Here is a 24,842-nt window from a genome sequence, read left to right as displayed (position 1 = left end):
ACCAGAGATGGTGGGGATATATTTTTCCTTCCGCAATCTTAGTTCACCTTAGTTTTTGGTATTTATTTATAGATACCCAAGTTATTGTAGTGCTTCAACACTCTCAGAAAAGCAGAGAAGTGCTGTAATCCCTATTTGCATGGCTGGCAACTTACCAAAGGTAAAAGAATCTGCACTCCCAAGCCTGAAGCTAACAAATTTGTCCTTGTTTTACTTCAGTTTCCTCTGAGTCTGAGAACCAATTTAGCAGTTCCTGGGCCTAGTAACTAGTGAGCAAGTCTTAGTATGTCTAATAACTAGATTCCAAACTTCTCCTCTGCCACAGCGTGCTACTTGGAAGTCCTGAGATAATATTTCTAGCTTTGAATTGCATACATGAAAATTATCTTATTGTCCTCTTTTGAGCTCCCCTTTCTTCTCACTTCACTATTACCCTTCCCTTGCTGCTGGACTTCAGTGGATATGCAATATTTCAGTACTGTCTTGAATGGAAAACTAACCTCATTCAATCAACAGAAAGCAAAGCAAAGTAATTCTTAACCTGCTCAACCATAGCAACAAGTTGTTGTGGTGTGTTGAATGACTAGTAGCAAAAGGCACTTTTCTCTGTAGATGTTGGATTGGGTTGCTTTTGTAAAAATTAGGTTGTGAACCAACTGGCTTCCAAAAAAAAGAATGTTTTGGAACAAATTCAGACTGTTACTGCCTTCTTCCTCCCCAAAAAGCCATAAAGGTGAATATATCAGGTTGTATTTTTCCCTCCCAAAGTGTTTTGTCTTGTCTTGTTTATTTTGGCAGCAAGTGAAAACATACCAATGTCTAATGTCTCTGATTGTTTGCAGACAGTTCCCTGCTGACGACTTTTGGGGTAATTGCTAGTGCACTGAAAATGTGCTGTGTGCGGTATCGCTACTTTAGCGGAGGCGTGAGAAACTGGCTAGATCATGCCAAGGAAAACTATGGTGGTCAATACAGTGAGACTCAGGTGGAAAGCACGAAGTTGCTTGCCAGGCTCTTCCCCTTGTTTGCTTTCCAAATTCTATACAGAACATGTATTATGCAGGTGGGTACACAGCTTGTAAACAAAAAACTCTTGAAATATACTGTGGCATGTGTTTACTACTATGTCTCTATGCATGTTTTTTTAACTGTTGCTTTACCACCTAAGCAACCTTATAGAGTAGTTTTAATTACCTGAGAATATACCTTGTAAAATCCTCTCATCGAATAAGTAAAATTGACTTGGTTAAGACTTAAGGAGCTTGTGTGACTGCTCTCTACTCTTTTCTATGAACCCTTACCGGCTGAAACATCTAGTGCTAGAGTCCTGTGCACCTCACGCTGCCATGTTATAGTTATCAGAGACTCAGGCTTGGCATTTTTCTGGGGAAAAAAAAAAAAAAATAATTTTTCCAACTTCTTAAATGTTCACTTGCTTCTTGGGAGAGGTAAAAATCTTTATTTGCTCTTTTTGGTTGCATATTTCTCCTGCTATTTTGACAGGATTGTGCAGCTGATGTACTTACACTGGAAATGGGTGGTTTCCCATTTGTGGACAGAAGCAGTCTTTCGCAGCCTCTCTGGCTACGTGGGTCTTTCCACTTCTGAGTGCATGCGTGTTATATAAATGTAAATGTGTCAAGAAGCTGTTTAAGCTGACATGATTCCTTCATATTAATTTCTGTCTGGATGATCCTGGCTAAGCAGGAGTTTGAGGTAGCTTACCCTTTGGCAACTGGCGTAACAAATTTATGAGCTGGCTCAGAAATTCATTTTTACTTATTGGTGTTAAAATACTGCTTAAGGAAATTCTTACAAATATGTAGCATATACTACTTTATTGACACCCTCTCTTGCCATCACCCTACATAATCATCCATCTGCCTCATTCTTTCTCTTCTTCACTCCACTCCCACCCACCAAAAAAAAAAAGCCCAAGAAAATCCCAAGCAAAGAAAATAAAAAATTCACAAACCCCAAACCAACAAAAGCACACATATGGCCAAGGCTATGCACTAATGACCAGATGGAAATGAACCAGATGTCATTAATCAGAGTTGTAATAATGAGGTATGTATCTAGAAAAGATAAAAGTATTTGCAGTGCTGATAGAGATGACTTTTATTCCTTTGGCAGAATTTCCAATAAGTTTCAGGCTCTTTCTTAGATCAGGCGATAGATCAGTATCTTTTTTTTTTTAAAGATTAGTAGTATTTTCTCCATATTAAGTTAACAGCTTTCGGTGCCTGTGATTCATGTTGATGATATTTTAATTCCTATTAAGAAGTCAATTCTGATTTGCAATAGGCAGTGGAAAGAAGGAATCAACAAAATGTGGCTTGATTCTGATCTTTCATAGTTCTGTTGCCATTTATTCACTCTTTTACAATTTATATCTTCTTTTGGAGGTGGAATATAGGTGAAAAATACTTTTATTAAGAGCTAGCATTTGAGTAATTCTTTAGCACTGAGCAGACTCCCAGTAAGTAGGGTTGACTATAATCATTGATGAGAAATCCTACATGAGCTCAGTTACTAACTATACATTAACTTTCAGACAGCTGTAAAGCAGTACTGTTCTACCTGGATTTGGCATTACCAGTCATACTGAAGAGCCATGCAGAATGCTGCAGTAATCCAGAACTCTAAAACCGCAAATAGAGGAAAGACACCAGTTCTACATCCAGCTCTGTCATGACTGTACTCTGTGAATTGCTCAGGTTACCTTCCTTTCTTTTTCCCATCAGTCCGTAAAATGGAGTGGATTATAACTCCCTGCTGCACATGAAATTGCAATGCTTAGTTAATCAAGCTTCCTCTATTAAAAAACTGAAAAATCTGTTGGCAGAAGCCATTGTGATTTTTTTCTTTTAAATAAACTCAACAAATCTTCAGTAGAGCCTCACACAAACAGGAGGAATTATTTGCTTTTGAAGTGAGAGACAGTCTTACAAATCTACTTAATTTCATACCCTGATGACTGCCATTTGTTGTTTCCTCATCTGATTGTTTGGTTTCTTCTGTTTTCAATTCCAAGAAATAAAAAGAAGTCCTTTGTATAGCTGCTTTTGCTGTCAGTTACAGTAAGCTGGTTCTAAGACTCTGGCCAAATCTTCATTCCCTGTAGCTTTTAAAGCCATGTGCTGGCAAGAATGTTTTAAAAATTACTCCCGCCTTGAGTACACAATCAGAAGTTCAAAATAACTCTGTATCTTGCTTTTCTAAAATTCTGTTCTGTTAAGCACTGTATATGACAAGTGACTAAAGTATTACTCAGAAGCATTTAGTGTATTGACGGATAGCTCTAACCAAGGAAGATCAAATAAACTTATGGATTGCTGCTTTGATTTATTAAACTCAGGAGCAAAAGAAATCGAAGGAAAATGTTACATTCTGGTAGAGAATGAGAATGTCACTGCCTGAAATGCTTTCATCATGAATGGTTGTTCCTTTTGGCCAGCAGATATTTGGTTTACTCTGTCTTCTTCAGAAGGAAAAGAGCTGGAGAAGCTTACAAATACAGTAAAAGTCTTATCAATTAAAGAATACTAATGGAGTGGGGTTTTGTTCTTCAATACAGATTCCTTCAGGATATTATCTCCAAACCATGAACTCCAACTTACACCTCAGTGGTTTTGTCTTACCGGTTGCAGCAATGAATGTGATAAGCATCGTGCCACTGCTGATTCTTGTTCCTATTTTGGAATGCATTAACTCATATATCTTTGATTCCAAGGACACTGGACATTCTCCAACAATTTACATTGGTATGTATAAAATATATGTGTGCTTATACAGCTTTAATATGCATTCTGTTTTTGAAAGAGAAACTTCAGTAGCTGTTGGATGATCCTATACAATTATTCCTGAATATAAATGTTAAGATAGACTTCTTCTGGGATGAGGTCATCCCAGAGGTGAATATGTTTCAAAGGAATTGTTGAAAAGGCAGTCCTTAAAAAACATACTAGATATCAAGAAAAAAAATGCATAGCTTTTGTGTAGGATGCAGACTGAGACTCTTCTGTCTGATAAAAATTGTTGAGACACACTCACAAATAAGTAGGAGTCATCCTAAGGAATTGGTCAGAGAAACAGTACTAACCATTTAGATCTGAGACTTACTCTGACTTTGTTATCTTCTATATGGCTGTTTATCTGTTATATTTTGGAAAGTTAATTTACTTTGCAAGTCTTTTATGAGGAACTGGGAGAATCCTTCTGTTAGTTGCTCTCTGATACTGGAGAAATGTTTGTTGCTCAAAATAGTGGGTTTGAATTTAAATAACTAGATTATTAACAAAAGCTTTGTTTTTCTAATATTTTTGTGCTATAACTGCATCAACATTAGGACTGCAGCTTATAAGAAGTATTATCACTAGTACACTTTGTTCCAGACTCTGCAGTTGCATCACAAGTGAAATAAAAGTATCTAGTCTAATTCTGTGTCTGCAATAGGAGACTGGTGAGCAAAGGAAAACATGCAGACAGTTATATAAAACAAATGGATGCGTATCACTGGACTGCTCTTCCCATTGAGCAGGCTGAACATTTCACAGGTGGAAGGTTACTTGGAGAGGTACAGCTTTCCTTTCTAGAACTAGAAGTTTCATTTGAATATCTAGTATGGGATAATTGTCCAGGTGTTTAGTAATTTTATTTATTAAAATTCTAAACTGAAGCATACCTTATACTCACTTAAAGCAAACAGGGGTCTCCAGAGGCGATTATCTCTCTGTCACAGAAGTGGTACAAAGAAGTCTCGTCTGTTGTGAGTCCCAATGTTTCCAATAGTAAGCATTGTAAGGTCAGGCTTGCAGATTGGCACTCATTTCAGAGAAGTTCGTAGCCTAGAAGTAATGATGACTTTAATAGGAGTTGTGCCTCCTTCTGTTGACACTGACGTGATTTTTCTTTTCTCTTTTTTTTTTTAAGTACCTCCTACCCCTAAACCTCTTATGTTCTAGGACCTGCAAGGATCCCCTGCAAGTCTCTTCTGGTATCAGCTACATCTAGTACCACCAGAAAAGCAGCTTCCATTCTGTATTCACTTAAAACTACTCCATTTTGTAGATACTCTCATTAAACTTCCTACATTTTTTTTAATCTTCCAGCCTGCATTACAAACCTCAGACAAAAATATTTATAAATTATTATTTTCTCAGTGTGCCACTATTAATTCAGTGCCCCATGGCAAGCAGCACAGTGAGTACTGACACACACAGAGGTATTAATCTGACTAAATTAGCCTAATTAAGAGTGTTATTAAGCTTTATATAAACCAGATGCATATAACGCAGCAGGTTGCAATTACCCCAGTTTTTAAAATAACATCTGCATTAAACACAAAAAGCACTTTCAGATAATAATTTTCCTTAAAACCATGGAAATTTCGAGTTAGTATTCATGTTCTATCCTGTTACAATGAGCAGCAGTAGAATATATGCGGTGGTTTATTCTTAATAGCTTCATTTATTAAAATAGCCTCCTGTTAGGTGTGATAAATTACCTGAGGCATAGAAATACCTGCGAGTACAGGCGTTGGCTTTAGATATCCAAGTATATGACTGCACCTGCAAATATGGTAGACCTCTAAGTGCCAATGCTTTTGCCAACAGTTAATTAGGTTCACAATTATTTTCAGGAACAAAATTGGAAGTATAAATAGACTGTTGATGTTAAGCCAACCTATAGCTATATTTTAATTCAAGTCTTGTAAGAGGAAGAAACTTAAATAGTTTTCTGGAAATTTTCAATATGTTAAGAATAACAGTTTTTAAGGATGAACCATATAGACAATGCTGAACTGAAATATCTGATTGCTCAGGATAAGAGGGATCCACATGAAAACTGTAACCTATGTTACTTTCTCTATGGTTGTTGGTTTATTTGTAAACTACGTATGGTCTAAAAAATATTAAAATCTTAAAGTGAATTTAGATTGTGTCCCAAATACATTGAATATATGGACCTCTTTATGAAAAAAAAAAAATTAGTATTGGTAAACTTAGTTTTTCCAGTTTCATAGTTGTTTTGGATTTTTAAATTACACTTTATACTACTTGATTTAGTTAATAGTATAGCAGATTCAGCAGAGAACTGAAGGTGTGGGTCTGCTGGGTAGTTGTCCATCAGCTACAGGCAAGAGGCTCTAGTTGAAGTACCCAAGCCATAGAAGATCTTACTCTAATATTTGTAATGCTTGATTATACTGAAGTGTCTTATTAGTCTTGGATTTACTCCATACAAGGGTGATGTGGGGAATAGCTCTCCGTATGGTACACAAAAGCAAGCCTCCATTCCAGTGCCTATTTCAGGTGATTTAGGAATTGGTGATGACTATTTCTCCCTAAAATATATTCTAGTTTGAACAAGTATTAATTTCAGAAAAGCTTTTTGACCTATACCTATTTTACTCAGGCTGTGATATTAGGTAAATCACAAAGGTCTGATACAAACTTAGGCCCTAGACAATATAAGCAACCTTGTCCTAAAATCAGCCCCAAGTGTTCCTAAACCAGCCCATTCTCCTGTAAAACCAAAGCCTCAGATGGACATTCCAAACTGTTTGTTTTAAAGAGGACTAAATGGAGGAGAGGTAGGAGGAAAATCAAGTCTCCATGGCTCTCAGTTTCTTCCTCTGCCACATAATGTCTTAAAAGAAATATTACAGTTGTTGGGCATTCAGAGGTTACTTTTTTTTTCTGGAATGTTTTGTCTTTTAGTAAGGAAAATGCTTAAAATATAGCACTGTGTAGTAATATTAAAGTGCTTGAGGTTTCTTTAGTACTAACATAATTTTTCACTAGGAGAACTCTTGCTTTGGTAGATTACAAGAAGCTCCTTGAGGGCTTTATACCTGGCCTTGATAAGGTGCATTGGCTAGAAAATGCTGCTGAATTCCCTCTCGTCATCAATTTTAAAGCAATAATGCATTGATGTTCTTATTAAGCACTAGAGGAGCCTTAACCGCAAAACAGCTTCCAGGCCTCAGGTGAGGTGGGAGGGAGGGTATCTGAAGTTCTGAAAAAGCAGGAAGACTGTGCTGGTGGAAGGATGTGAGAGCTGGCTGCTGAGAAAAGAAACACAGATGTGTGTGAAAACATAACAAGGCTAAGGCCACTTAGCTGTATTCTACCTCTTCTGTCCTGGCACCCCAAGAGACAAACTTTATCTATCTTATAAATATAAAATGAAACAAATGCCTTTGAATGTCGACATCAAATCTAGTAAGTGTAGCAATTTCCAGTCATGAAGTGATATGAGGTTTTTTATGGGGAAAGCAGTGCACAGTCCAGGCATTTGAGCCAAAGCTATCAAAAGAAACCCAATTCTCATACCTGTACTTACATTATAGCTTAGAAATGCTGAGGAATCATAAACTGAGTCAAAATCAATAGGAGCTCAAAACTTCAGAAGTATAAAAATTTCAAGTTCAGGTTGCATTCTTTGTGTTTTTCTTTTCTGAGAGGCTACAACTGTGTTGTGCTGTCAGCATCAAGTAATATAAAGTAATACATTTAAATAGTACGCTCTGTGCAATGAGTAGTGAAGTGTGCAGTATTTCAAATATATCTGAGTTTATTAGAAACTGTTTTGCATTATGAGACTAAACATGTAGGGCTTTTTCCCAACCTATGTGCTTGTGCAGTGCTTGTACTTGTGCATTACCACTGAGGCAGATGGTAAGACTCCACACATTGCGTGTGCAGTAATGTATTGAAATTATGTATTGTGTTATGGATCCAGTATTTCATGGGTCATGTAGTGATACTTCTTCAGGACAACTGAAGAAGGCAGGAGGCAACTGTCATCCAACGGCTTATGTGTAAACACTTAGAAAGCTCGTCTCATCCTAAAATGTTAAACAGTCCAGCAAATGCACTATCCAACAAACCTTCCAAAGTAGTTCAGGAGAAATCTACAGTGGAGGGACAGGGGAAAATGTAGGAATGCTTGATCTCCTGAGGTGTAATATGTGCTGCTGACCTTTCTCTCCTATCTACCATGCCCTGTAGCCTTAGAAATCTAGTGTTTCAACTGCCTGCACTACTTCTTTTTGGAAGGAAAACAAATGGGTAAAGCATAGGGTGTATGTGTATATTTCAGAATCTTATTGCTGCTTCAATAGGAATGTTTCCCTCTGCTTGGTAGTATTATTCCCACCCAATCTCTTGTGATATCTGGAAGGGGTGCCACCTTTCTCTCCTCCTTTCTTACCTCCCTGAAACTTCAATAAAAGTTCTTCTTTGTGACTTCGCTCTTCAAAAAATTTTTTCCTCTCACATATATTCTGGATCACTAAGCTCTTTCTGTGTGGAGCTGGTGTCCCTTTGCCATATATTTAGAGTTAGGCTTGTGATGTAGCAAGTACTTTTTCCATGTTTATGAGTCCAGAGAGGTTGTATTGCGGGCAAGAGGGAGGGAAAGCTGCTTTTTCATCTCCTGGAACTCTGCTTCATTTTAATAGATGATAATGCTGTAACTACAAGCTTGGTGAATACTCTCTGTGCTCTTTACCCAGTTGTAGGTCAGTTATCTGCTGCGCTTTCTGTGATGGTTGCTGGCTTCTCTGAAATACACCGAAAGCATTTCCCTCAGGTGGAGCAGACGCTTTCCAATGAGGTTCTCCTGGTCTCCTCCATGCCTTGCTTCCACTTAGCTCCTCAGTATATCCTACTTGGAGTGGCTGAAGCCTTGGTAACTCCCTCCTGTAAGTAAAATCTACTAGGCTAAAGTGAGAGTGTCCTGATTCTCAGAGAATGATATCGGCTTCCTAAAAATAATTACTTTTATCTGATATTTTATCCCTGGCTTTCTTCCCTGGGCTTAATAAGCAGATCTGTGCTTTACCCTCTTCAGAGTAGCATAATTTGTCTTGCTGGTTGTAATTCAGTGACCAATTACATTGTTCCAGATTAACTGGAAGGTAACGCAGCCTCATCAGGTCCCTGGGGTGTGTAATCTGTTTTTCGGGGGCAGGTGATCAGAGTGGTGGGACTCTGGGCTCGGATGTGTGACTGGTCCAGAATCTGAACCTGCTTCAGACTGGATGAGCTCCTGAGGTCTCTTCTGACCTGAACTCTTCTGCAATGATTTTCTTGAGACGGAACAAATACGCATGCACATGACAGCTGAGCTGTGGTTATGGTCTGTGTGCACTTTTTAGGCCACAGTCAAAGCAAGGCAAAAAAATTCAGCTTAACCTTTTTCATTTGTGGGCCCAGTTAATAGAATTATTTCATGCTTTTCACTGACACAGAGCATATGCAGGTGGGTAGCAGTTCAGCTGTTAGGCTAACCTGGAGGATGCTGTAGGTAGATGCAAGACTTTTGTTTGTGCTCCAGTTAGGAGTCGTGCAAACATGGAGCATCATGCCTTAGCTTGTGGCGTGGAGCCAGAGATAAACATTCCCATTTTGCAGAGCACAGGCAGAGCTTAGCTCACACCTACCTTCCATAAATTATGTAGGTGCACTCTTGATTGTCAGTCTGAACCTTTTCTCCCTTCCACAATTTACCTTTCCGCATCTACACTGACATTCCTGAGGCTTATTTTCTTGTGAGGAGCACACAGAGTGCTTACCAGTGTTTTACCTTGCAGAGCTTAAAAAAAAATGTTAGTATGACAAAAATAATCTAATCAACATTCACTTAAAGACACACAAGTAAAGTAATCGACCAGCCGATCTCTGCAGACATTTAATTCTGTGGGTGGAGTGTCTATTGTTCCAGTATAACCCCAGAAATGTTCAGATTTTTGTTTAAGAGCAGGAAATAACTTCAGTGTCTTAGCTTCATTCTTACACTCTAAGACTACTGAGAGCTGTAGGTCATGGTCTGTCACTAAAAAGGTAATTTTCTGTAGTTTTAAATACTTAGCACTTTCATAATGCCTCTTCATCCAATAGTTCTCAAGTACCTAATTGAGACAGGTTTCTAGGCTGGTAATGTGGTTTCTAGGTTACAGGCTAAGCGTAACTGAAAACTGTAACCTTCTCTGTTTAGCTTAAAAAAAAAAAAAGGTTAGGAGGTGGCTTGCTTACAGTCTTCTCATGCAGAAGCACAAGAAGAATACTGCTGGTAGAATCCAGCTGCTTTATCTGGCATACTGGGGCATTACAGAAGTCCAATAACTGGAAGATGACAATAGCCTTTAGAAAAGAAATAAAGCTCCATCTTGTTCGTTTGTTGTTTGGGTTTTTTTCCTTCTTGTTTTTTTTTAAATACTTTTAAGGGAATTTTAGAATTTCTTAGGAAGAAAAGTTGTCTTTCCCATTTAAATAAGAATTAAGCATCTTGCTAACAGCTGCAGTTAGAGACGCGATTCAAGAACCCAAGTAATGGAATTAAGTCTGAATTTGAGACTTGCATGTAGAAAACTGAAGGTAGGTACCTAAAATAGTAGGTTACTGCTGTAATTGATGGGGATGCAGGCCTCTGTTCACTTGCCCACACGTATGTGTCTGGCACCATTTGTCATGGGGTGTCTAGGTGATTTGAATTGACAAGATTCACATAGTATCTATCTCCAGCTGCTGGTGGAGAAGGGCATGGTTTTCCCATTGGTCTTCCACCTTAGCAGACAGCCCCGTGCAGACAGCGAAGGTACACTAGAGCATTTCACGCAGCACTGGGCATCTGTATTCAGGTTGCTGAGCTGAGCTCTAGGTTTCTACTTGAATTTGAACTGAATTGCTGTTCAGGAACCATTCAGTGGATCTCCATGGATGGTAATGACAGCCTAGACACTTAAATAGTTGTTTCACATTTCCTGACATTTTACTGCCTTTGTTATGCAGAAGGTCAAATTCAATTATCATAATAATTTACTTCACTTGAAAGTACACGATCCAAGTTGAAGACAGAAATGTTCACACTTGTAATCAGAAGGAAAAGAGAAGATATCTCATTTCTGAAGGGCTTGGTTAGAGGTGGTAGATTTGGCATACAGAAATCTTTATCTACATTTGTGCCCTGATACTTACAGTTGTGTTTATACAATATCTTTAGTTGTCTTGTTGATAGTTTTATATAATCATCTGCTTCAGGTGGCATGAGAATCTCTTAAAATATCAGCATTTAATGTTTCCCTAGCACTGAGATAGTCTTTAAAGAATAAAATAAAAGCAGTGATAAAATAATTGCTCTCCTCCACAATGTTAGAATGTAAGATCTCACAGGTCTCTGACAGCTTGAATTTATAACCTTGGCTTGATTTAAACTAGAAAATTACTCTTCTAAAGCCCAATAAGGGGAAAAAAAAAAAAAACCAAAAAAAACCAAAAAACCACCACAACTTTCTGCCCTGCCCTCAAACCAAAAATATACCACCACACGCACACACACACAAAAAAATTCCAAACAACTCCGTCCTGTGTGACAATATTAGCAGGCATTTGCCCCCACAGTGCCTGAGGTTGCTGGTGAAGAGAAACCAGGCTGCTGGCCACAGCTGCTGTGTTACACTGCCAGTGTCCAAGCCGTCTGGTGCTCTGTAAATGCTTTGCCCTACAAAGGGGCAGCAGGTTTGCAGTGTTTGCTGAAGTGCTGCAAGAATATCTTCTGCCCATCGACGTCTCTCGGCGCACTTAGAAATGGAAAGCCTGGTAACAAACAGCTCTGTTAGTTACAGGATATATTTGGGATCGGTTCACCCACCGATGAAATGCAATAGTCTCCAGGGTGAAATGCAGCAGTTGTTTAATAGTTCAGAGCAGCACTGTGGGAGAAGCGAGGAACGGAGTGTGCAATTGGAAGAGCAGGGGTAATTTAGGTAAGTGGGATGCAATTACCCAGGCTGAATTTGGCCACAATGCATGTTTTGCACCCCTGCTTTTAGAAGGGAGGAATAACCAAAAACTTTTTAGGCTCTTAGTGATTCAAATTAGGTGGAACACTGACTGTACAACGTTTCAGACTGTACTGTTGCATCTACAGATGGTGTGCCAGGCTCACCTGCTTTCTCTTGCCCTCAAGCTTTTGGTTCGTATTGTGAATGAGAGAAAACGCTGCCTGTGGTATTTTTTTTTTGTTTTCTTTAATATGTTTCCAAAGCTCTTATTTGGACACTCAAGTTAAAAAGGGTGGAAGATGGTGATTGCAAAGTTTCATTTGTATTCAGAGATGCTTCAGGCAATTCAGCATCCAAATAGGATCCTCTGCTGACCAGCTTGTCAAGCTGGAGCTCATTCAAACTCAACTAATAAAGCAGGTTGGGAGACATTGGGGCTTGGAGAACAAATGTGGATGAGAGCTCAAGGTGTGAAATTAGGAAACAAGAGGTTTTGATAATCAGGGAAAGTTCTCAAAAAGAACAGCTATCATAAAGACTTACTGTTTCTGTAACCTACTTTAGCCAAATTACAACTGGTGGGATTATTTATAGTCATCCACGCTACAAGGGTATGCTGCAGCTCCCCCTTGCCACCAAAGCTGTTACTTCTTCTGGTTTAGTCTTTTGGCAAGAAAGTGATGAACAATGTCTTAAAAATTAGCCAGTGACTTTGGGGGTTGCTCTCTGGGGAAAAGGAGCGTTGTTGAGCCTGAAGTTAAAGCAAGGTAATTGTCCAAGTTAAGGTAGAGCTCGGGATTTTGGAAGTGTTTACTAGTGACCGCAGTGCATTGGCTCTGGCATAGGAGGTCCTGCTGTCCTGCAGTTAAATATCACATCTGCTGTCTTCATGCTTGCTGACTGTGATGATACTTTCCTTGTCTTGCTATGCCTGAGGTTTTCAAAGGTGAAAGCACTGTCTGGGTGAAAGATCTCTACGTACTTGTGGAATATCGATAGTTGTATGTGGGATGGTTTGTTACAGAGATTCATTAAAACAGTTTAGATAATCCTTTATTAACTGGGTACGTACTAACACATCTGACTGCTCTTCTGCAGCAAGTACATTCTCTGTGTAAAATATAGAAAGTCTCTATTAGAGATACTTTGTAGGTTTTTTCCTGTCTTATCTATCTTCCACTTAATATACTTTTTTTTCTAAAAAAAAAACAAAAACATGTAACTGTATTTGCTTCCTTTCTAAGGTTCCTTGCTTTCATTCCGGCTTGTGCCAGAAAGAATTAGAGGGATTTCCATGCATTTTTTAACTCTCTTTAATGGAGCTGGCTGCTTCATGGGAGCTTTCATTGTTCAGACAGCCCACGCAGGCACTCAAGGTAAGCATATGCTCATGACTGGTGTTCTCGAGCAATTTTCTAATATTATTGATTTGGAGAATTAGGCAGCAGAATTAAAGGGAATGCCAAAGTTTTATTGATTTGCTCTCACAATTAAGATGGAATTAAAATAGGAAATAGCCTTCCAGCTGTATTCATCCAATTTTAATGAGTCATCCTCGTTTTGATAGTTGGAGTAATTAGAGGATGGCATCTTGCAGGAAGCCCTCACCTCCAATCTCTATACTTCTGTTCTGGAAGACAAGAAAAGAAGTTGTCTAGGAAGTACTTTTTTATGTTCATGAAGATGTACGTTCATGTTAGCCATGCTTATGTGGAAGCCTCTGGCCATGAGAGCAAGATTAGTGCTTCAAAGAATGGAGAACATGCCTTCCTTTCCGTTCCACAGTGTCAAAGGGGAAAGGAGGTTGGATTGAGTGTTTCAAAGCTGTCTCGGGAATTTGTTCCCTTAGATCCACTACTTTTCTTTTGTCTTCTTTACGCTCCTCCCTTTGCCTAGCTACTGGAAGAACCAGATTCTATGACAGTATGGTCTCACTGTGGTTTTACCGTTTTGCCGCAGATGAATGCTGCAATTCCCAGAGAACCATTTCAAAAGGAGTTATTTCAGATTCAGCCTGTTGAGGAGTATTTAGTATAGGCTCTGAAGTGGAGATTTTTCTGGGTTGCTGGCTTTCAAGATAGGTCAAGATTTTCTTAAAGTCTTTTTTACTTTGTTGATGAATCTTTGTTCAATACAGAAAATACTTGTTTCATAAGTAAATTTAAAAAGTAAAGCACTTGAGTTCCGAAGGACAGGGTTCGCTTTGTTCACATATCTGAAAGTTCCACTTGCTGAAGCAGTACTTCTAAAGATGCTTTCCATGGATAAGCCTTGTTGTTACTGTGTTTCAGAGAACTGTCCTCTTATAAAGTGCAACTGCTAGTCCTAAGGCACATCACCATTGTAGTCACCACAGCTGCAGAATTTTGTAACTGCTTATGGTTAAGTTCTGAGTTATTTTCTTTACTACATAAAGAACCATGTAACTCAGAAACAAGGGAAAGTGGGGTTTTTTTTTTTTTTGGAAGTATGACAAGAAATTTTAATTCCTTCTTGCAAGATCTGAAAAAACAAAGGGTTCTTTGACATGCAGTGCTGTTTTTAAGCTAAAAATTTGATTAAAGTTTTATTACAAGGGATAAAAGCATCATCTAGAGATCAGTAAAAAATAGGAATGCTTACTCAAATGAATCAAAGAACTATTAAGTACCAAGGCATCCAGTGTGGAGAGCAGAGCTCCTTGGATGTCCATCAGTGGAACAGAATTTTTTTTTTTTTTATTGCGTAATATGGGTTTGATGAAACTAACACTTCAAGAAAGACTGTGTTGCTGACTTTTTTTTCTTCCCTTCCCCCCAGACGTATGGAAATTATTAATTTTGATAATGTGGAAATATTTTGGTTTAGTTAAATTGACAGATTTTTACTGCAATTTGACTTTGGGTATAATTAAATATTTATAAAATAATTAAGCATAATGTCAGCATCAAAACATTTTGACTATGTTGTGCCACTATACATTTCATTTATTCCTTTATAGGATATTTTTATAGAAAGCGATAGAGAAAATAAGTTTTTGCATTTGACTTGCAATTCAGTACGTTTTTGTCTAATTTTACATCAAGGTGATCTATTCTTTTTCTGTAAGTCTGTATGAAAACATTTGATTTATTCAAAAAAGAAAATGTTCATTTCTTGCCAGAGATACTGTTTTATCAGAGCCTTCAAATTCTTATCCTGGCTGGGACCAAAAGGCCTGAACTCTCCAAACTCTCCACAGGCTGCAATTGCCATGTTCTAACCCTTTTTCTCAAGACTTTTGAGCAAACTGAAAAAGTTTCCTGGCTAAAATACTCCTCACTTTTATGATGTTGATGTTGGGTAGCACACTTCTCTACTTAGCTGGTGGGGGGGCGGGGGCGGCGGAGAAAAACGTGTAACGTCTTTATTTTATTTAACTTTGTCAAACTTGCTGTTCCTGTAGATGGAATTGATTGCACCATTATCCTGAACAAAAATCACTTAAATTTCCAAGGGATTGAGTGACAGCATGTATTCAGATTAGGGTGCTGTAATGGGACTGAATAAGCCCCTATATAAGGGAAGTCCTCTGCAAAACTTGAAATGCTTTAGAGAAAATATAGTGAAAAATGTTTCATGTTTGCTCTGTTGCTCTAGTTAGAAGCGTTAAGAGATTACTTTCCCTATTAGTATGTAAAAAACATGTTACTGGGATCTCACATTTTATTTCTAAAAATAAGTGGAATTGCAGTGAGTATCTCTTCCCCAGTGGCTTGAATGAGGTTAATTATTCCAAGTTACCACAACTCATGCAATTCACAGCTTTTATATAATGGAGATACTCCTGTATCTTCATTTGTGTTATAACACTTCAAACTGAAGACTTGAGAGTATTCCTCTACTCATCCCAGATAGACTTTTGTCCTGCTGACTCATAAATCAAAATAGGCTTGGGATCAGACTTCTGGAGCTGAGGATAGACTATTATAAAACCAAAGAGGCATTTAGGCTTGGTTTATTTTTTCCTCCTAATTTGGTGGGAAATGTTATATACAAAATTCTGTTGTTCCATCTGTATTTTTTCCAAAAACTTCCATTGTCCCTCTTATGGTGTTCTTTGGTGTTCGTGATGAAAATCTTATCAGCAAAATAATAATTATTTAATTTATAAAACCTTCTAAAGATGACAGTGCTTCAGAGAATAAAATTATGACCTCTCTTAGGTCAAATTATGGTCAAATGACACAAATTAAGTTCTCATTGCTCACATTTGGTATTTTTTTCAGCTTTGTTTAAAAAGCTTGTAAAACATTTGGTATCTGGACAATGTATGGAAGTGAGCATGAAGCAAATCAACTAAAACTTTTTTTCCTCCTTTTTTTTTTCCTAAAACACTGAACTAACTTATTTATATTGGAAAACAAAAATTCATTCTCTTTTGCTGAAAGATGGTGATAGTGTTTATGCAATGATTTTGTAAGATTTAACAAGGCTTGGTGTGTGACTCTTGGGCTATGGGTGCTTTTGTCTTGTCCCATGATTCCTGTTTCACTAAAACCTGAGCCAAGGCTATTTCTGATTCTCCCATCTCTAAGCAAAGAGACCACATTTGCCATGAAGCAATTCAGGATACAGTGAAGTAGATCCTCCAGTGTGTATTTTGAAGTGCTGAAGCACAGAGGGTGTTGACAAAATTTAAACAGTTTCATATCCTATTTCATGTCACTAGTTTAGAATTTTATTTGGGTTTTTATTGGCAAAGTTGATCAGATATCAGTCACAGTCAAAGCTGCATTAATCATTTTTAACGCATCTATGGAGGATGGTGTGAATATGATAAAATAAGACTTTTTAAAAATCTGACGAGTGCAAACAGATGACGGGTGACAGTGATATTTTCAGTACAAGCTGGGAAACTGCTTTCTTTTGGATCTCTTACCTCTCCTAACATTTTAACGGAAGAAGATGCAAGACAAAACCTGTCCTCCTATGCCAATCATTCCAGAATACATTTCTCTATAAATACTAATGTAAATATGTAAGAAAGAAAGGGGAAAAAAAAAAAAAAAAAGAAAAAAAGGTCAGAGGAAGGAAACTGCCCCAGACACAGTTTTCCTGCTTGTATTTAGAGAACTGGTAATTTTTTTTGTGGGCTTATTTTTTTTTAATTCACTTTGGAGCCTTGTGTGATTCTAAATACCAAAGATGATAAACTTAAAGGATATTTCTTGCAGTCCAGATGGTGGTGTCCACTGGTGCCTACTTAGCTAATAAGGATTAGAGGCAGACTGAGACTTCAATTTGGATATGATTAAACACTAAATATATGCCCGCTAATTTGGTGAAATGATGGAAGGCAATACAATCCTTTTCTAAGATATTAATTGAATTTTTCTATAATCATAGTCTAGGTTTCAGGATAGCTACAAAAATGCAGAAATCAAACAGAATAGACTAACTTCTGGCATGTGACTGTTTTGCTTTGTCTCCTGTGTTTTCCCAATACTGAAATTATGATTGTGTTATTTAGTAAACAAATTGAATGCCTTTCTGTGCAACTTTGGGCTTTGTTTTGAATCCCTTGAGGGCTTCAAGGGTGCCACTGTAGTAACAGACATCTTGTGTGCACTAGTGTATGTCAGACTGACTTACAGCCCTTTCCACATCATCTTTGATGGCTAGTATTGCCATCAATTTGTTGCTGTCAGTCATCCACCAGAAGCAGTCCAGGAAAGTGGTTTTGTCCATGTCCTAATCTCTGCTTCATCTGCTTTTCTGCCTGTGTTGGTGGGATCAGGTGTTTTCTCTTAGTGTTGTATAATATTCTTCTTTCTTGTACTCCTGAGTACTTTTGATGCAAAATTGATAGGACTGCAAAATATTAGTGGAAGTTTACCAGGCACTTTATTTTAACAGTGTATAGTGTAGCAGGCTTGAGGAACTGACTGCCTAGACTTAATCTTCTAATTTGTTCTAAATTTGCCATGAAATGCATAAGCGATTCACCTCTAACCAATACAAAAAGGCTCTTTAAAATACACACAGCTAAAGGAAACTTCTGATTCTCTGTGGTGATTCATGCTACAAAGTATTTCCATTGTTGGAATAAAAATGGAAATCAGGAGCTTGTTGTAGAAAGTTAATTCCCAGTGAGCAATTATCTACGTGACAAACCAACCTTGTAATTGGCACTTCTGTTGGCAATCTCCATAGAAAAGTAAAGGATTGACAGAACCCAAAGGCAGCGTCTTTTGGGGAAAAATGAATCATTAGCATATTGCATCCTGATTCAAGGATGAGAAAGTGCTGGACTCTTCAAACACAGTAGTGCTCAGAGCATCTCACTCCAGCAAAACCAAACAAACTGGCCCAATAAATTTCTGACCTTCGAGGCTGAGATTAAAGTCCTGAAAGTATGAGCTCCAAACCCAGTCGGTGGAGGGTGCTGGAGTCTGCAGACAGCTTGTGGAAGGAGTGGGCCAAGGGGTGAAAGAATCTAAAAGGAGTTTCACTGCCTGAAACACATGGTTGATATTTTAACAGTGATGGCTGTTCTCCCAAGATTTCCTACCAGCAGAGGATTCTCTGTGCAGTGAGTGTAAGTAGAAGTAAATGTAGTCGAGGTTTATCCCCTCTTTTGTGGAAAACCAACTTTCATTTAAAAAAGGAAAAAGAAGGAGAAAAAAAAAGTAAAATTTAAACATTTCTGGCTGAAAATAAGAAATGGTTACAGTAATCTTTGCTGTACCCACTGATGAAAATATGTATTCGCAGTAGGACAAGAGTTTGGATATCTCTAGGATTGCAGCCACCCCTGTTTCTCTGTAGAGAAAGACACCCCTGACAAACCTTGTTGCCCCTCACTGAAAGGAAAATAAAGCTTTGCTCCTACGTCTTGATTTGGACAGAGCAGTAAAGTAGAGAGAGAGCACTATGGGAGCTGGAGTCTTGCCATAGCCAACCTCATTTTAGCCCTGCCTATCCTGTTGCTCATTTCTAATACAGGATTTTCCAAAGGCTTTGTGTCGTTGTCCTGGCCTTACTGTTTAAACACAAGCAATTATTAAAAAAAGCAGAGAGGAGACAGAGCAGTGATCTTTGGCCCAGGCCATGAAGGATACTGGTGCTGGTGAGGGCAGAACCCTGATCTTGTGCTTGCCAGGCTGCCCTCCTGCCCTAATAAAACCAACCATTCCCACTTTCAATGCTTCAATATGGTGCCTTTGCTAGTGTTAAGACAGTTTCAAAAGTCCATTTTACTCTGTCCTCTTAGAAGCTGCTAATATGCTCTATTTTTTTTTTATTTTATTTTATTGCTTAGTGCTATGTTGAAGTATGTATTTTTCTCTTCAGGTTCCATTGTAAATGCCGTTCCATTAGGAAGCTCCTGCTGCTCATACAGTTAGCCTAGCCGATGTAAATAACCTAGCAGACAGTGTGAACTCTGCTTTGACAGGCTGTAGTGCCAAACCCCATGCGTGCTTTCTCTTTCATCAGATACACGCGCTCTCTCCGTGACTTCTATTGGCCACCAGGGGATGTGAAATGAAAAACTACCTGATTGTGAATTATGACAGTAAAAGTTTATAAGCTACTAAAATGAAGTTATAGCACCTAGGAGCTCAGGCAGCTGACAATGTTAAATGATACATTTTAAAACTCGCTCTGAGATAATGATGCAAAAGGAACCACGCACGCAGAGGTGAGGTGGTACTGCTCTGTGACAGGCAGAAAGGTAACATGGCACAGAGCAAACTGCAGAGGAGTTTGGTAAAACTGCCACACTGATGGTAGTTGTTCTCTGTTAATCCCAGGAGAGCTCAAGGTAACTGCTTTGAAAATAAATGTATTTACAACACCAAGATGTGGAGGGAAGAAAAAAATGTAAATATATGTATGTGATGGGTGGGGTGTAGTCCTTTGACTCTCCTGTGCTGTGGAACTGCTCCTTCTCTCTAATTAGAAAATTTTGACAAGCTAAGAGTGGAGCATGGCTCCACCAAGGGCAAGTCCTGCTTGACTAACCTGGTGACCTTCTATGATGCAGTGACTACATCAATAGATAAGGGAAGAGCCATGGATGTTGTCTACCTGGACTTCTGTAAGGCATTTGATGCAGTCCCCAACAACATCCTTCTTCCTAAATCGGGGAGAGATGAATTTGATGGGTTGACTTTTTGATGGATGAGGAATTTGTTGGATGGTCACATCCAGAGGATAGTGGTCAATGGCTCAATGTCCAGATGGAGATCTGTGACAAGTGGTGTTCCTCAAGGGTCCATACTGGGACCCGTACTGTTTAATATCTTCATCAATGACATAGTGGGATTGAGTGCACCCTCAGCAAGTTTGCAGATGACACCAAGCTGAGTGGTGCAGTTGACACACCTGAGGGATGGGATGCCATCCAGAGGGACCTGGACAAGCTCAAGAAGTGGGCCTATGCGAACCCCACGAGGTTCAATAAGACCAAGTGCAAGGTTCTAAACCTGGGTCAAGGCTACCCCAAGTATCAATACAGGCTGAAGGATGAAGGGATTGAGTGCAGCCCTGCCAAGAAAGACTTGGGGGTACTGGTGGATGAAAAGCTGGACATGAGCCATCAACATGTGCTAGCAGCAGAGAAGGCCAATCACAGGGCTGCATCAAAAGAAGCATGGCCACCAGGTCGAGGGGGGTGATTCTCCCCCTCTACTCTGTTCTGGTGAGACCCCACCTGGAGTACTGCATCCAGCTCTGGAGCTCTCAGCACCAGAAAGACATAGACCAGTTGGAGCTGGTGCAGAGGAGGGCCGTAAAAACGATGAGAAGGCTGGAGCAGCTCTCCTGTGAGGATAGGCTGAGAGAACTGGGGTTGTTCAGCCTGGAGAAGAGAAGGCTCTGAGAAGAGCTTATAGTGACCTTCCAGTACGTCAAGGGGGCCTACAAGAAAGATGTAGACACTTTTTAGCAGGGTCTGTAGTGATAGGACAAGGAGTAATGGTTTTAAACTAAAAGGTCGTAGACTTAGAGTAGATATAAGGAAGTAATTTTTCACAATGAGGGTGATGGAACACTGGAACAGGTTGCCCAGAGAGGTGGCTGATGCCCCATCCCTGGAAACATTCAAGGCCAGGTTGGATGGGGCTCTGAGAAACCTGATCTAGTTGGAGGTGTCCCTGCTTCTTGCAGAGGGGTTGGACTGGATGACCTTTAAAGGTCCCTTTCAATCCAAACTATTCTATGATTCAGTGAATGGCATTGGATGGCTAAAGACAGTATTAGTGGCCAAAAGATCAGTGAAGGCTATCAGGTTTCTACAGCACAGCTATGGCGTAGAAGGTTTGTTTTTTCCTCCTCTCCCATTTAGATTGTTCAAATGGTAAATAGCTGCTCTATTTAAGTGGGGAGGATTTGATACCAGACTTTGAGGGAGCAAAGAAGGGTGACTTCGGGCACATTGATGCTGGCATTTTAGTTTAGATCAGGAGTGTGCTTTTGATAATCTCTGACTTGCATTACAGAGTGATCTTGGAGCACAAAAAAAAAAAAAAAAAAAGCACTTATTTTGGATGGAGCTAAACCCAAAAAATGCTCATGACTGTGTTTCAGCTCTTAATGGGAACTGGTCTGATGTGAACCATCCTGAGCTGTGTATAGTGTGGACATCATATTTTCAGCACCAGCTGTTTCATGCTCTGCATTTACTCCTGTTGCGCTTCACTGCTTGCTAAGGAAGACAGTCTCTTTCTTCTTCAAAGGCAATAAATATCCTGTATTTCCCAAATAATGTAAAAGGTCAATACAGCACTCTAGAGCTCTCTCTGATATTCTATATCTACTGTAACTTCTTTTTCACCTTGGTTTTGTATTTTTTGCTGTAGTTGATTATGGTACTTCAGGTACTGATTTTCTTCAAATGCAGACCAACTGCGGCTGGCTTTCTTTTTAAGCATCTTGATTTCCATAGTTATTTACCATCTGAGCTTGTTTGCAGACTGGTTGTAATGAACAACATCAAAAGCAATATAGTTGCAAACTAAAGCACACAAGCATACAGGTAGGGAAGACTCTGGGTGTATGTAGGTGGTACTGTCCTCTAGTGAATGGAGTTTAAGCTACCAAAATGTCCCAAACGCTATTGCCAAAAGCCTTGGTAGAAAAAGGTCTGATTCATGCAAATAAATGCTATGTGCAAGACAAGGACGTTGTAGAATCAAGGCTAAAGGCAACTATAAAAGAAGGTAAAGTGAAATGTCAGGTATCTCTTGGTAATGGAGCACCATCCAAGGCACTGAGCAGATGCTTTTAATGCATGTTTTGGTTTGGGTTGGTTGGGGTTTTTTTTTGTGGGGTTTTTTTTTGTGTGGGTTTTTTTTTGTTTGTTTGTTTTAAGAATGGCCTATTAAAAGCATGAGAGATGTGAATAAGGAGTTCTACAGACCACTTTAATCATTACAGTAGTAGCTGTGCAGAGTTAGGTTTTCCAGTACACTTCAGATTTGTTAGAAAGGTTCTTTGGTTTCTTTATAACTCCATTATTTGTCTGCAAAGCAGGAGCAAAGTACACTGTAGGCTCAAAAAAAACCATAGATGCTGTGAGAATGAAGTCTGTGTAAATAGCTAGAGCGGGTTCAAAGCACCTGCTGTGATTGTGTCTTACACAAAGTTATCCTCGTGTCTTTCATATGAGCAATGTCCCATCCTGCAAGATAAACTAATTCTGCTTCAAATGTCTGCTTTGCCAGGCAACTGGTTTCCACACTTGCTGCATGAAGGTAAATTGGAAAGATTCTTCTTCTTCTTGGCTTCCTTAATGATGGTGAATACCCTGGGATTCTGGACCATTGCCCACAGGTACAGACAAAAAAATGAAAGCTTGATGTTTCATTTGCAGATATGGGTAGAAATTCTTGCAAAACCTGTTAACTAGTGTATAATAAAGAATTGGTAGTGATAGATCATATGTTACAGTTCAGGGTTCAGATTTAGTAGTTTTCATCTGCATTCAGGAGAGATTTCACAGTAAACATTATTTGATAAGGTAAAAAAAAATTAAGACTGATATAATTAGCCTTAAATATTTAAGGAGTCTTATTAATATAAAAATGCCTTGAAGAAAGAATAGCATCCTACCATTCACAGAAGGACTTACATATGTTGGGATGGAGTTTAGACCACAGCAGCAAGATATCTCAGTCATGGAACTGACCTCCACTGCACTTGGCTTATATAGAAAACATTGCTGCTGTCTCAATGAGCTTACATATTTAATATAGGACAGCAGGCAAAAGGGTTGCAAGAAAACAGCAGACCACTACAGTTAATGCTGTATGCAGTGGTTTCAACAGAATAACCATGAAATATTTTTGGATACTCTACTGGGCAATGAGATAAAAGCAACTTTCTGCAGGAAACAATGGACTTGGTCAATTAGCCCACGCACAGGAAGCAATTTTATGCCACCAATAGAGCCTAGGTGTAATGCCGTGTACTACCTGTAAAATGGAAGGAACTCATAACCGCAATCCCCTTTGATGTCCAAGGTGATCTGAAACTTGGCCTGCCTCCAGTATTCTGAAACATTTAATCACGGTTAACTTTCTGTTGTCAGTATTTTAAGTAATGCTCTTAGTCATGAACAGGGAGGGAAGCAACCGGTGTCACCATGAGTGGGCAGGGTCATGTGCAAGTGCCATTCTCTCTTAGACACTGGGATGCAGTTCTATGGAAATTCTTCAGAAACCTTGATGAAATAATGGCAAAACAGAACATTTCCAAGGGCAATGTACTTCTAGAACTCTTGAGAAAAAATACTACTTTTCCTATTACATATAGCGCTAACTTTGCAGCACCAAAGATTACCATTGGGTATTGTCAATTATTTCAATGTAACCTCAGACACAAGTGTATGTTTATTCCAGTGGCTAGTTCTTGATTCTCTTCTTTTAAATGTGACCTGGGTCATGTTTAGAAATGTTTCTCCTGCTTGTACTTTATCTTCCTTTTATAAAATGGAATTTTATTCTTCTGTAAAATGAAATTTTAATTTGTGACATTTATTGCTGAAAACTAAAAATTTTGGTTGTCAAAAAGTGGCCATAAAATTGGCTTGAACGCAACAAATAATTTCGGCACAAATTAACGTATTTTTATGAGGAAATTTGTTGACTTCCAGTCATCTTAAAAAATGTATATTTAATTTTTTTTAAGATTTTATTTCAACTTGGTACTTCACATCAAAATCAGGGTACCTCACTTTTCAATGAGACAACCAAAACATACATTAAATATGTTTTTTTGAGGTAAACTGTAATTGTTCCATTTTGTGCTGAATAAGAATCCTACAAGAGAAGAAGGTTGAGGGCTATTTAGACAAACACTGATTTGGGGGTAGGGGGAAATCAGGCTTCAAAACTCAAAATTAAAAAAAAATAGTAAAGTTTCTCTAAGGAAAATAGAGTGATTCTTTTTTAAATTTGTTAAAATGACACAGTACAGCTATTATTAACACCTGCATCCCAGTTGGTACTTCTTACCCTGAAGTTCTGAAATGTTCTAGGAAAGTACTTTCCACTATCCTTTTTTTTTTTTTTTTGGTCTACTTAGACGTCCAGAATGCAGAAGGCACTGTAACTTGCAAAATGTTAGTTAATAAATAATGGATTAAGCTAATCCCAGAAATTATTTTAGTATTTTTGTTCCCTATCCTCCCTCCCAGATACAACAATCTGAATCAAGAATACACCAATGAATTCAGAGGAAGTCTTCCTGAAGAAAAACTTTTGAAGAATGAAAAAAACATCAAGCATTATGGTAGCATCCTCGAAAGTTCTCCCATTTTGTGTCCTATGGAGAAAACCTGATAAAATTTCACCCTTATTTGACTAAATTTTGATTGTGTTACCAATCAGCTTTCTAATGACAAATTACCTAGCATACTTCAGTGGGTGGAATTGCTTATTTATGAATATCTTAAGAATAATAATAATGTTATTTGTAAATTTACAAAATAGCAGTCATCATAGGATTTGGCCTTGTATGGTGCTACACTGTCATAATGCACATTCTCTTGATGGAGAGAGGCTTTTAATCTCTATAGCAAAAT

At 38.6% G+C, this 24,842-nt stretch overlaps 1 protein-coding gene across 1 annotated transcript in view; it reads left to right on the top strand.

Annotated features, from left to right (window-relative positions):
- The window catches only part of SLC15A5 (solute carrier family 15 member 5), a 36,355-nt gene extending 11,755 nt beyond the window's left edge, over positions 1-24,600 (top strand). The window contains exons 4-9 of the mRNA XM_086771094.1: positions 843-1,063; positions 3,581-3,767; positions 8,525-8,713; positions 13,039-13,170; positions 22,483-22,591; positions 24,456-24,600. Coding sequence (XP_086627220.1) covers positions 843-1,063; positions 3,581-3,767; positions 8,525-8,713; positions 13,039-13,170; positions 22,483-22,591; positions 24,456-24,600 — 983 coding nt within the window. The remainder of the gene's footprint in view (positions 1-842; positions 1,064-3,580; positions 3,768-8,524; positions 8,714-13,038; positions 13,171-22,482; positions 22,592-24,455) is intronic.
- Positions 24,601-24,842: the final 242 nt, after the last annotated feature.

This window comes from Chlamydotis macqueenii, chromosome 1 (genome assembly GCF_036417535.1).
Source record: "Chlamydotis macqueenii isolate bChlMac1 chromosome 1, bChlMac1.mat, whole genome shotgun sequence".
NCBI classification, from domain to species: domain Eukaryota; kingdom Metazoa; phylum Chordata; class Aves; order Otidiformes; family Otididae; genus Chlamydotis; species Chlamydotis macqueenii.
Note: the sequence above shows the minus strand (reverse complement) of the source record. Positions and strands in the feature narration are given on the sequence as shown.